Genomic DNA, 12543 nt, shown 5'->3' with positions numbered 1-12543 from the left:
TTGACCTGAACATCAATATTTGTCTGTTATGTGTCTTCTCAAAAGGTCAACATGTACCCCTGGCTTTGCGACTGACTTGCAGGGAAGGGATCCATTTGCGATTTACGGGTTTGCACCTGAAATGCTGTTTCCGTTTTCACTATATACCAAGTGCTGTTCTAAGTGCTGGGGATACAAAGGTGAACAAAAAAGACAAAAATCTCTCCTGATCTCAGGAGCTGATATTTTGGTGTCAAAAAAGTAAACTCTAAACATAAGTAACATTTCAAAATATGTTTTCCGTAAGAAATGCTCAGAACAATGTATCGCAGCATGTTGCTTTAGCTACAATGTTTGTCCATAATGTACACTGGTTAAAAGGATTCCTCAGCCATAAAAAGAAACGAAATTGAGTGATTTGTAGTGAGGTGGATGGACCTAGAGTCTGTCACACAGAGTGAAGTAAGTCAGAAAGAGAAAAACAAATACCGTATGCTAACACACATATATGGAATCTAAAAAAAAAAAAAAAAACAACAACCTGGTTCTCATGAACCTAGGAGCAGGAAAGGAATAAAATGCAGCCCTAGAGAACGGACTTGAGGACACGGGGAGGGGGAAGGGTAAGCTGGGACGAAGTGAGAGAGTGGCATGGACATATATACGCTACCAAATGTAGAACAGATAGCTAGTGGGAAGCAGCCGCATAGCACAGGGAGATCAGCTCAGTGCTTTGTGTCCACCTAGAGGGGTGGGATAGGGAGGGTGGGAGGGAGACGTAAGAGGGTGGGGATATGGGGATATATGTATACGTATAGCTGACTCACTTTGTTATACAGCAGAAACTAACACACCATTGTAAAGCAATTATACTCCAATAAAGATGTTTAAAATAAATAAATAAATAAATAGATGGGTTTTTTTTTTTTTAAAAAAAAGATTCCCCTCGTCGTTTCCGACTTGGCTTTTCAAACATACAGGAGAGAATGAAAGGTCTCATGGGCGCCCAACAGGCTCCACAAAGAATTCCACCCACTCAAGCCAAACTTTTGGGGTCAATGTGGTGGGTAGCCAAAATGAGACCTAAATTTGTTGAAGGTGGATCACAGCTACATGAATGTTCATAATACCATTCTTTCTTTCTGTGTGTATGTTAGGTGTTTTCCATAATAAAGATATTTTAGTATTAAAAAAAAAGAAATTCAGTAGTTGTCTTGCATGGGCACTGAAGGCCTCTTAAAGTCAAGGGTTCCCTATATTTGAAGGTTTAAACAGCTTAAGCAGAAGTGAATAACCATCCATCCACATGCTGTAAAAATGACTTTTGTACTGAATAAGAAGTTGAAATGGATGACCTTAGGTTCCTTTCAATACTGAGATTCGAGATTCTAGTGGAGGATCTAAAGTATAATTGGAACCAAGCAAACAGGGATTTGGGCTAATTCCAGAGTTAGTACATATGGATTGTGGTCTATTTACTCTCTAATGCTAACCAAATGTCACTGAAACTGAGTACTGATTCTCATTTCTAAGCATTTAATGATCATTTTCATAATTATTTCACAGTATTTACTCTTAAATCCTTCCTTCTTTTTGCTTTCAAAAAAGAACACAGATTGTTTAAGCTAAAATAGACGTTTACAGCAATCGTATTTTATAATGTTTGTGAATTTTAGATCTTCCTCTTGAATCTTAGGTGCATGAAAGGTACATTCGAAATGATGACCATTTTTTCCAGGAAGCACCATACATAACCTCTCCATCTGCAGCGAATTTAGGTGTGCTCCCTGCATGGTGTCCTAATTACACCTTTGTTATCTGCTATCAGATGGCGCCGCTAATCAGCCAGGCCTGCAACCCGCTCCTGGCCCATTTAAAGCACTATGCAGAATCCAGGGACGCTTTCGACATCCAGAGGTAAGGGCGCACGTTACAGATGAGAAATCACATGTTTGAATTGCTGCTTCTTGTAACTGTACGTAATTGCCAGACAATTACCTTGGGACCAGCAAACTATAGAAATGCTAAGCTCCTAAAAGTATGGGTGGACTAAGAAGAAGAAATGAAACCCACGGAAAATGTGAAGCAAAAGCAAACGAAGCCCAGGGGGCTGCGGCTTGTGGAGGGAACCCTGAGTGGGCAGTGTTTTGTGGGTGGACTTGCCCTCCGACCTCCATAGACCCAGGAGTGGGCAAGATATGTCTGGGCAGAAAGGACAGGGTCCTGGGGGCAGGGGCGGGGGGAGTCCATGCATTTTTAATTCAAGAAAAACTGTGGCACCCCTCAGGCTAGAAGCCATGACTTAGTGGTGGACCCTCAGTTTAAACGACTGACTGTCTGGCTTTTTGCCTAATTGTCCTGTGCTAAATTACGGTTTATACCAGATGAAGAGTCGCACAGCAGATTAGCCAGAAGCCAACTCGCTCTTATTATCATTGTTAATAAAATAATAACATAATCATCATTAGCATTTACATTCTACCGTATTGTTTACAAAATTCGCTCCTCTACATTCCCTCTGGTCATGAGATGCGTGAGTTGGGTAAAGATAAGATGGGCCCCGGCAGCCGTAAAAGCAAAGTAAACAACTCTTAAAACCTTTACATCGTCAACAATTAGGATCAGATGAAATCACATTCAGTAGTCGAATTATTGTTTTTGCTGTCACAGGGAAATGTGTCATCAATTATAGAAATGTTTTCAGTAAAAGCAGTCAAAATAAAAGACGTCACCTGGAGGAAATGTCGTGTAGTCCTTAATGATAAGTGATTGGTTATAGAATTTATGAAGAAAGGGAACTAAGCATGTGCCTACCTCAAGCCACAAAAATAGACCTTTTCATTATAAAAGGATATGAACACCCAGTTGTGAGCCTTCTTAGAAGCAACCTGACTACCCCTATGACATAACAAAAAAGAATTATTCTAGCTTAAAATGGCCATTCGGGGGGCGGGTTTCCTAGAGCCTAAGAGGTTAATTTTTCTGAAGCTACTGCCAGACACTTTTCCTTGTGTTTGTTTCTAAAGTGCAATGTGTGTTTCCTATAATAATATACATATGTTCATAAAGCTGGTACCAAAGTTTGTCTTGTATTTATTTGAGCCTCAAAGGGCCCTGGTTTTTTTTGTGTTGCTCTTATGAAAACTGTAAAATCATTAGGAGGAAGAGGGAGACAGAGCTAATAAAACTAGATAATCAGGTTGTTAATTTCATCAATCACAGTTTGCTGTACATCAATCAATCCTTAGACCCTGGCCTTGGATGGGCTCTGCAAAGCCTCTGTAAAGCACATAGGCTTTGGGTCAAGTGTTTTCCCTCCATGGGGAGGAAAACGTAAAGTGTACTTCTTGGTTTTGACCGAGTCTGGTCTGAAGCTACCGGAAGGCTGAAAGTTGAATACCTGAGGCTCTCCTCCCCTCCCCCATCTTTGTCTAGATCAGCTGTTCTGTGTTTCTGTTTCCCCCTCAACTTCTGCGCTCACACCCCCAGGATCAGATCCGGGGGGCTCCACTCCCACCGCCTCACTTCGGATCTGCCGGGAGCCCCCCTTTCAGACAGGTAGACCATGGAGTCGTGCCCCTCCAGGAGTGTGTAGGATGCGGAGGCCAGCGGCTGAGTCCTTTCCAATCACAAACTGCTCTCTCCCTCCCGTAGCTGCTACTGCTGCTACACCACAGATGTGGTTGCCAGTGTCGCCTTTGGCACCCAGGTGAACTCCCAGAAGGCTCCCGAGCACCCCTTTGTGAAGCACTGCCGGCGCTTCTTTGCATCCTCCATCCCCAGACCGATCCTGGTTTTAATCTGTAAGTACAGCTCCTGCGGAGGGGGGGTAAATTGGGCGAGTTGGGCAGACCCCGTGACAGCCCGGTGGCCCCAGGCATCTTCGGGGCTCAGCCCCTGCCGCCTGGAAAGGGTACTCAGGGTGTCTCTGAGAGTCACCCTGTGGAGTCTGCCCCGCGGAGCCCCTGTTTTTCTGGAGCTGCCCAGGCTCCTCTGTACCAGTCTGGTGCCACTGATTACCCACGCAGGTAGCCCTGGCCGGGCTCATCACCGCCTTAGTGAGCATGGCCGCCGTGCACGGACGGGGCTGAGTGCTTCGCCTGCATCGACTCTGTTAGTGCTGGTGTTCACCCCATCAGGAAGGCATTCTCCTCCCCACTTGACAGATGGGAAAACCGAGGCTTAGAAAGGCAGAGCCAAGACTGGAACCCAAACCTTTCGTTTTCTAGGGCATGTTTCTCACCCCCAGCAGACTCCTCCTTAGGACACTTCTCTGCTTGAAGCCAACGCATAGGAAATTAGAAATCATAGGTGATGGGTGGCTAGCAGATTACCGAATGCTGTGGAGACCGGTCCATTTATTTTATTTCTGTTTTAGAAGTGAGTTTTCACCCTCTGGCCAATTCTGGTATCTTCTTGCTTTTATGGAAGCAATGACCTGTTGTTATCACGGTTATTGATTATTGCCACAATTCCTAACCATTCCGCTGGGCTGGTAAATTCTAGTCATTCCTTGGTTCGTTTCATTCCCGTTTCAGAGTCAATTTCTGTGGAAGCCCCCACCCACCTCCATCTGCTCTGCACTGACACTGTAGGAGTTGTCGCTCTGGGGGGTCAAAGCAGCTTCCTCCTTCACCCCTCACCCCCTGCACTCCAGGGAAATGCCCTTTGCCACCAGCCGTGCACGGCGGGTGGCTCCGCTGTTCCATGGCTGTCGGCACTCCCAGCCCTCCCTCCCTGCTGGGTCACTTTGGTTCAGGCTCCCGCTGTTGAAAAGGGGCAGAGCATCCCGACGCCTGCGTGGATCCATTAGGGTCCTTTCCCCCGGCCCCCACACCGGCCTGTGCACAGATGGCCCACCGTGAATGCTGAGGAGCTGAACTGAGCTGAGACACCCCCCCCCCCAGAGGCGGGCCTGGCCCACGGCCCAGGCTACCATCCAGGAGGGAACAAGTGTCCCTGACCCAGGGAGCCTCGTCATGGAGGGCTGTCACGCCCAGGGCACGGTGGCAAGGGCGCAGGCTGCACTCGGCACAGTAAGGGATGTGCCCGCAGGGGACGAGGCCGGCATCCTTGTCGGCAGCCGCAGTGGCGGCTCTGAGAAACAATTCAGGTGGCAGCTCTGGGGAAAACGATCCAAAGGAAAACAGAATGCAAATGACCAGAAAATTAAGTAAGTGGATCGGCTTCTACCACTTGAAACATGGCCTACAATCTGTTCTTTCCTGAGGAAATACAAAGACCTTGGACCCTCCTCTCCAGGACCTGGGAAATTAACTTACAAGCATGAGACCTGAGAGGTAGATGGAGGTGGGGATTCAACTGTCCAGACGTTTATCAGGTGCAAGGGAGGGTGAGGAGCCCCGAGGTAGAAGAAGATAGAACCCTGCTCTGAGCAGCCGTAGTTCAGAAGGGAAGGCAGGCCTTCAAAAGACTAATTCAAGGCCAGGGTTTGCTTCCTGGCAACAGGCATCTAATAGCCCTGGTTTATTCTCACCCCCTTTTCAATGCCACTTTTGTTTTTCTCTTTCAAGTATCATTTCCATCCATAATGGTCCCACTGGCCCGGATTTTGCCCAATAAGAACCGAGATGAACTGAATGGCTTTTTTAACAGACTCATTAGGAATGTGATTGCCTTGCGGGACCAGGAAGCAGCAGAAGAGGTAACGTATTTTAACAGGACGCGGCGTCGAAATGGAATAGAAGCTAAGCTGGCAGCGCTGTCTGTTTTCTCTCCCTCCCGTCCCAACCCCACGCAGCCACGCCAGGCTGTCCTTCAGCGGCCTGCCACTTCGAGCTCACTGGGGCAGCCGAGGCGGGGCGGTGAGGAGGGGTCAATAAGGAGAGAAAGGTGAAAGCAAGCAGGAAGGGCGGTGGGGAGAAGCCCAGAGCAATGTGTCCACGCTGACCCAGGCGAGTAGAATTAAAACCGTCCTCCCCCGAGCTCACGGGCCTCTTATCTCAAGCATCACACCCAGCGCAGGTTAGGGGCAGCCTCAGAGAATTTTCTAGGTAAGTCTGCCCACGTGTTTCTCATCAGTGCATTCGTCATATTGAAAGACCGCAAGACGGAGCTTTACAGCACAAACGGCCTCATGATTAGAGGGGAGTTCAGGCAGCTGTCACCAGCCCCGCGTCCCCTTTCTGCGCGGAGGGTATCGCCGCAAACTGTGAGGTTGAGGGCCTTCGCCTGCTTCACTGAGACCTAGAAATTTCTTTCCTCCTTGAAGACTTGCCCTATGCTTGGCTCACAGTAGGAATCGAGTAAATATTTGTTGACTGAACTTGGCTGAGAACAGAAAGAGGAATTTTCAGTGTTAAGGAAAATAATTTCAATATTGCATATGCTCATGCATGTGTCATGCTATTCTTTTTTTTTTTTTTTTTTTTTTGCGGTACGCGGGCCTCTCACTGTTGTGGCCTCTCCCATTGCGGGGCACAGGCTCCGGACGCGCAGGCTCAGCGGCCATGGCTCACGGGCCCAGCCACTCCGCGGCATGTGGGATCTTCCCGGACCGGGGCATGAACCCGTATCCCCTGCATCGGCAGGCGGACTCTCAACCACTGCGCCACCAGGGAAGCCCTGTAATGCTATTCTTTATGGGCCTTACTGCAGTCAAGGAAATCACTTAAAAGGAAAAAAAACAAGGCTGAAATGTCTCTTCCTGAACTGACTTGGGTCAGATGTAGCTTGAGCGTGTTTTCTCAAAGACCGGGCAGCTCAGGGGGGACCCCCAAGCCGGGGACGGAGGTCCAGTGCTGCAGCGTTGGCCGGGCATGAGATCAGGGGTCGGTTAGTGGCCGGATGCATGGAGCAGCGTCAGGCGCAGCCTCGTCCCGGCCGGCTTCGCTTTCTCAACCGTGTAGCAAAGGTGTCCTAGACCAGAAGGTGCCGGAAGCTCACAGGTGCAGACGAGCTCACAGACCTTTGGCCCGAACCACTGGGAACTCAACCTGCCGCCCTTAGAGGTGTGAGAAGAATCAGCTCCCTGGTGTCCCTGGCCCAGCTCTGCTGTCTAAAAGGACAGACCGCTCTCCTGCAGGTTCATGCCTCTCTCTCCAGGGCGAGGACGGAGCCTGGGGAAGGAGTGGCGAGGGAAGTCCCATTTTCAGACCTTAGTGGTTTTTTTTGTTTTTTTTTTTTTTGCGGTATGCGGGCCTCTCACTGTTGTGGCCTCTCCCGTTGCGGAGCACAGGCTCCGGACGCGCAGGCCCAGCGGCCATGGCTCACGGGCTTAGTTGCTCCGCGGCATGTGGGATCTTCCCGGACCAGGGCACGAACCCGTGTCTCCTGCATCGGCAGGTGGACTCTCAACCACTGCGCCACCAGGGAAGCCCCAGACCTTAGTGTTGCGGTGCAGGTCCTCCCTCACGCATGTGGGGTCTGTCACACAGCCCGCCCCCAGCCTGAAACCCACTGGTTGTAGAATCAGGCTGAAAATTCTAACACTGTTGCACCAATTAGCTTCCTGAGGGGTGAGGGGTTATTAAAGATCCAATTACTGGGATTGCCTCAAGCTTTTCCTTTTATAAACTCGAGAGCTATTTGCTTCAAACAATGAGTTGATCTGAGAAAAACCTCCCAACCACAAATCCAGGACTGCCCGTGTCAAGACAGAGCTATACGGTTACTAAGAAAACTTGCTTTAAACCCATCTAAACTCTGTAGACATTCCATCAAGCAGATGTGTGTTTGCGCAGTGGAAAATGCAGCACAGATGTTAAAAGGTAAATATTTTTCTAAGCTCTGGCCGATGCGTGGATTAGACACCTACATCAGGGTGCATATTTTTCTTGGATATCACCATAAACCAGCACTGTTGCAGTCCTAAATGGGCAGTGTTCAAATAGCCTCCGTGATGCAGTGCAAATAAAAGAAACCCATCTATACTAATGCTCCTCTCCAGCGCACAGGCCCCAGAGAGCAGTCCTTTCCTCTGGCCTCTGGAGCTGGAGGTTAAGACAGATTTCTATAAGGCTCCACAGCCCTGAAGCAGCCTGGCTGAGCTGGGATGAGAGGAAAGGTTGCCAGCTGCAGCTCTGCCACGGGGAAAACCCAACGGTGTGGCCGCGCCCATGCTCTCCCTCCCATCATTGCCCCCACGTGACTCCAGCAAAGCCACAGGCAAGCCTCAGGGACCACAGCTGTACCGCACCCGAGCAGCTTCAAACGTGCCAGCCAAGAGAGAGCCCGGGGATGCTCTGGGGTCCCCAGCTAGCACCCAGGAGCCGAGAGAGCAGAGGATGCTCACCGCCCACGCGCGCCATCATGCCCTGTCCTGGGACCAGGGTTAGAGTCCCAGTTGTTGACCAGACAACAGGAAGGCAGCTGGTGGAAAGCCAGCCCTTGTGGAGGCCATTTGGGAAGCTGAATGAGTGGGGTTAGGGTGGAAAGAGGGTGGAAAGGGCCATTCTCTCAGCCATTCCCACCTGAGCAGACTGGCAGGACGCTGAGGCCTTGCCTCCTAAGTCTCAAGGTTCTTGCCACCCACAGGCTTAGCTGGGAGCCCTGCTGGAATCTCGGCAGACACCTTCCAAGGTCACAAAGCTGGGAAGCAGTAGAGCTGCAAATGTCTCATGTCTCCAAGGTCCCTGCTCCAAGTAGCACGAGCTCCAAGTAGCAGCTGCGAGCAGATCCAACACAGCCTTCCTCAAAATGCCCTTAGGGCGTTGCAGGTTTATTTGTGGAGTTATTTACTGCATAGCTAACATGTGACTCGGCACAGTACAGGCATGGTGTGCGAGTGGGGTGGGGCAGGATCCTGCCCTGGAGACGCACCTTAACAGATGCTGATGTGTGTGACATAGATTATTAATGCAATAGGAATTCAGAAGCCAACGGGTTGAGAAAGTGATACAACAAGTAAAGGACTCTGAAATTATCATTTTTTCTGTTGGTGGTTCTAACGTTCTCCCTTATGCTGTTAAGTCCCATAAACTTCAGAAAAGAGTACGTTGTCACTCATCACATCAAAGAGCCGGTCAAAGACGGGATGTGCCAGGTACACACTTTGTCAACCCTAAGGCAATACGTAAACACTTCCATTGTTACAACCAGGGGTAGTAAAAATATAAAGAATATGCAGATTGCTGATAAGGAAGGTAGGGGAAAATGGTAAGAAACCTCTAACCACTTAAATGGGGTAGGAGATTACTGAGGATAAAAAGGACCCACATGAAGAGGCTAGGCTAAGGGGTGCAAAATACAGACTGGAGACTTTGAAGACAGGCTTTACCAAAGCTAGTTCCCTCCCCTGCCCCCAGGTCCTGTTAACTCTCTGCTGTGCGAAACACAGGGCGCAGAAGTTAAGCCCTGGATGGTGGGGAAGTGAACAGTGGAGCACGTGCTTTGATTCAAATCCATACGATGCTTCAGTTGCTTTTTTGCTGGAAAAACCAACCAGCCAACAATACAAACACGGATAATGTAAAAAGAATAAAAGCCCCCCCCGGTTCTCCGAGCTCCTCGGCTCACTGTGAACTGTGGGGTAAGGATGTCGCTAAACATTTTCTATGCACGGACAGACATAATTAAAGATATTTTCCATGTGCTGTTCTTACAGAAATGAGATTCTACTACGCGTACTGTTCTGCAACTTGCTCTTTTTTCTTACCGAAGTGGCTTAACATCTTCTTGACTCAGCCCAGACAGAGCAGCCTCCTCCTCTGTAATGGCAGCCTCACAGGCTGCTGCTGGCTGAGCTAGTCTCTGAACCAGTGCCACAGTGAGGGATGGGTAGGGGGGTTCTTACCCCCTCCACCTCAGACAGCGCTGCAATGAAAAGCCTCTTTAAAGGCTGCATGCGGACTCCCCCAGCGGTCCAGCGGTTAAGATTCCGTGCTTCCACTGCAGGGGCCGTGGGTTCGATCCCTGGTTGGGGGAACTAAGATCCCACATGCTGCGCAGCCAAAAAGAAAGAAGAGAAAAAAGAAAGTGGAAATATAGTGTCCTACACATGAAACCTATATAATGTTATAAACCAATGTTACCTCAATAAAAATAATAAATTTTAAAGAAACTTTTAATAAATAAATAAATGAAAGCTGCATGTGCACATCTTCTTTTGTGCTCCAAGAAGCCTCTCTTACGGGACTCTGAGGCCAAAATATGCGCTTTCTTCTTTCGTTCCTTAGAGGCGGAGAGATTTCCTCCAAATGGTCCTGGATGCCCGACGTTCCACCTCCTCCGTGGGCGTGGAGAACTTTGACATGGTCGGACAAGTCTCCTCTCCCACCGAATGCACAGCGAACCCTTCCCAGCAGCACCAGCCCAGACTCCTGTCCAAGCCTTTGACTGTGGATGAGGTCGTGGGCCAGGCCTTCATCTTCCTCATCGCTGGCTACGAGATCATCACCAACACTCTCTCTTTCGCCACCTACCTCCTGGCCACCAACCCTGACTGCCAGAAGAAGCTGCTGAGAGAGGTGGACCTTTTCAGCGAGAAACATGTGAGTACAGTTGTCCACGTGACTGTATGTTCAGAGAAGTGAAACTTATTTTTGATCACCATCTGGCTAAAATCACATTCTAAGTTTCTAAGGGTGCCATGGCCCGCCTTCCGCATGGGTTAACAAGTAAAACGGGGTGCTCAGAACCACAGGGAGAAAGAAAAAGAGAAAGAAAAATTGTCCCATGCCTTCGTGGTCTGGGGTGGTCCATGAAACCAAGCCTGGCTCAGAGAAGCTGCAGAGTCCCAGGCAGTCAGGGTCAAAGATCAGGGATGGAGAAGGAGGCCCGGTCTCCCAAAGCTCTGTCTGTGGAGCCTTCATGCTCAGGGAGGTGGATGTGAGCCAGAAATTGGAGCCAAGTGGAGGGCAGAGGCAGGCCTAAGGATGGGCCAAGTCAAAGCCGGAATGGAGATGGGGTGAGTGCTGAGGAATAGACCTGTGAACGGCGTGGTGTGAAACGGGGCCAAGTCCAGATTCTGGATATTCCCTCTAGATGGAGCTGCTCTTTGCTGGACTGGAAGCAAACTTCCAAAGGTGCTGAGCTTGGCTACTTTTTTTTCTGGGTGCTTATGTGAGTACTGCTTTGACTTATGAGTTGTTCAGGAAAGTCATTGAAAAACTCTGTGCTTTAAAAGGAAGACCACCATAATAGAAATCTTTCTAGTACATTCTGATGTAATGACTGTTATATTCACAATGTCGGGAGGAGGCCTGTTCCGTTATTGGAACCGTCAGAAGTTTTTTTCATATATTGAGCTGAAAACTGCTTCCCAGGAAACTCCACTTCTTTATCCCACTGGGGAAAGTAGATGCAAGGTGAGCCTTTCTTTTGAAAACTGCACTACCTGTGTTACTAATTGCCTCAACTTCTGGCTCACCGTGAGCTTATGGTCCACATAAGGTGCTGTGACGTTATGACATCCGCCAAGCCAGGTGCCCCCAGTCCACTGCTTGGACCGTTGATTTTCTGAGCATAGGTGCAAGAGTTTAGATTTATCCTTATTATTGCTCAAGTCAGCCAAAATAATTTTGAATCTTGATTCTACCATCTGTCATATTAGCAATTCCTCCAGTTCTGTGTCATCTGAGACTTGCTAAGCATGTCTCCTATTTCATCCAAGTCATTTATTAAAATGTTGAGCAGGACGGGTCTTCCCTCCAGGTTGACATTGATCTATTAATCAATATTCTTTGGGCATGGAGTCTCAACAAGCCATGAATCCATTAACCCTACTACCTACTTCCACCACCCACCTCATCCCATTTCATAGGTAGTTGTGGGTTTTTTCAGTTGAGGAGGTAAAGGAGGAAGGACCAGAGATGATTGGGGTACATTACTGCAAGAGAAATAAGGGGAGCTGAAGGTATATTAGGATGCAGTTTGGGCAGGAAACAAAACCCCAACCCCAAATGATTTAAATACACACATACAAAGGAGGGAGGTACTTATTAACACAGATCATTGAGCAGCTTAGGGGTAGATGTGGCTTCAAGCAAATCTTTGTCGAGGCTCAGAGATCGGCTCAGGTCCTAGTTTCTCCCCACTTCTTGGTTGTGCTTCCTTCATACTGGTCCCATTCTGAGTTGTGCCCCCCTCTTGAAGCCCCAAGCAGCCTGCTAAGAACACTTGGGACTACAGGTTTCCTTGCTCATAACCAATGGAGAAGAGAGCCTGAGACCCCAAATTCTCAGCAAGAGTCATCGGGTTCACGCTGGTCAGAATGCTTAAGTCACTGCCCATTCTTGAACGGACTATTGTGGCCAGGGGAATGGGGGCGCAGCTGGGCTTCGGCCAATCGATCCCACCCCCGGAGTCAACTGTACCCAAGTCAGATGTCTGCAGAACTTGGGAGAGCGACCTCCCAGAGGAAGCTCCCACAGCTATCCCAGGAAGGCGGTCAAGGCAGCAGAGGGAATTTAGCCCCCTGGTCTCAAATAAACCAGAAGGCAGGTCAAACTAAAGACTTTTAAAGCATCGAGAGAGGGGTCAGCCGTGTGGTGGACGTGGTAGTGGGTGGGAGAGGGGACAACGGCTCTGAGAGGTAGAAGTCATGATCCTCACCTTCAGGGAGTTTAATTGCCAGATAAAACAATAAGTTATGTCTATGACAAC

At 48.9% G+C, this 12543-nt stretch overlaps 1 protein-coding gene across 3 annotated transcripts in view; it reads left to right on the top strand.

Moving 5' to 3' along the window:
* TBXAS1 (thromboxane A synthase 1) overlaps positions 1-12543 on the top strand; it is a 150747-nt gene that overhangs the window by 88271 nt on the left and 49933 nt on the right. For all 3 annotated transcript variants that reach the window (XM_059074896.2, XM_059074894.2, XM_067042003.1), the window contains exons 6-9: positions 1808-1896; positions 3634-3782; positions 5514-5644; positions 10116-10430. In XM_059074896.2, coding sequence (XP_058930879.1) covers positions 1808-1896; positions 3634-3782; positions 5514-5644; positions 10116-10430 — 684 coding nt within the window. The remainder of the gene's footprint in view (positions 1-1807; positions 1897-3633; positions 3783-5513; positions 5645-10115; positions 10431-12543) is intronic.

This window comes from Kogia breviceps, chromosome 9 (genome assembly GCF_026419965.1).
Source record: "Kogia breviceps isolate mKogBre1 chromosome 9, mKogBre1 haplotype 1, whole genome shotgun sequence".
Classification (NCBI taxonomy): Eukaryota; Metazoa; Chordata; class Mammalia; order Artiodactyla; family Physeteridae; genus Kogia; species Kogia breviceps.
The sequence above is the reverse complement of the archived record's forward strand: the minus strand, read 5'-3'. Positions and strand labels throughout refer to the sequence as shown.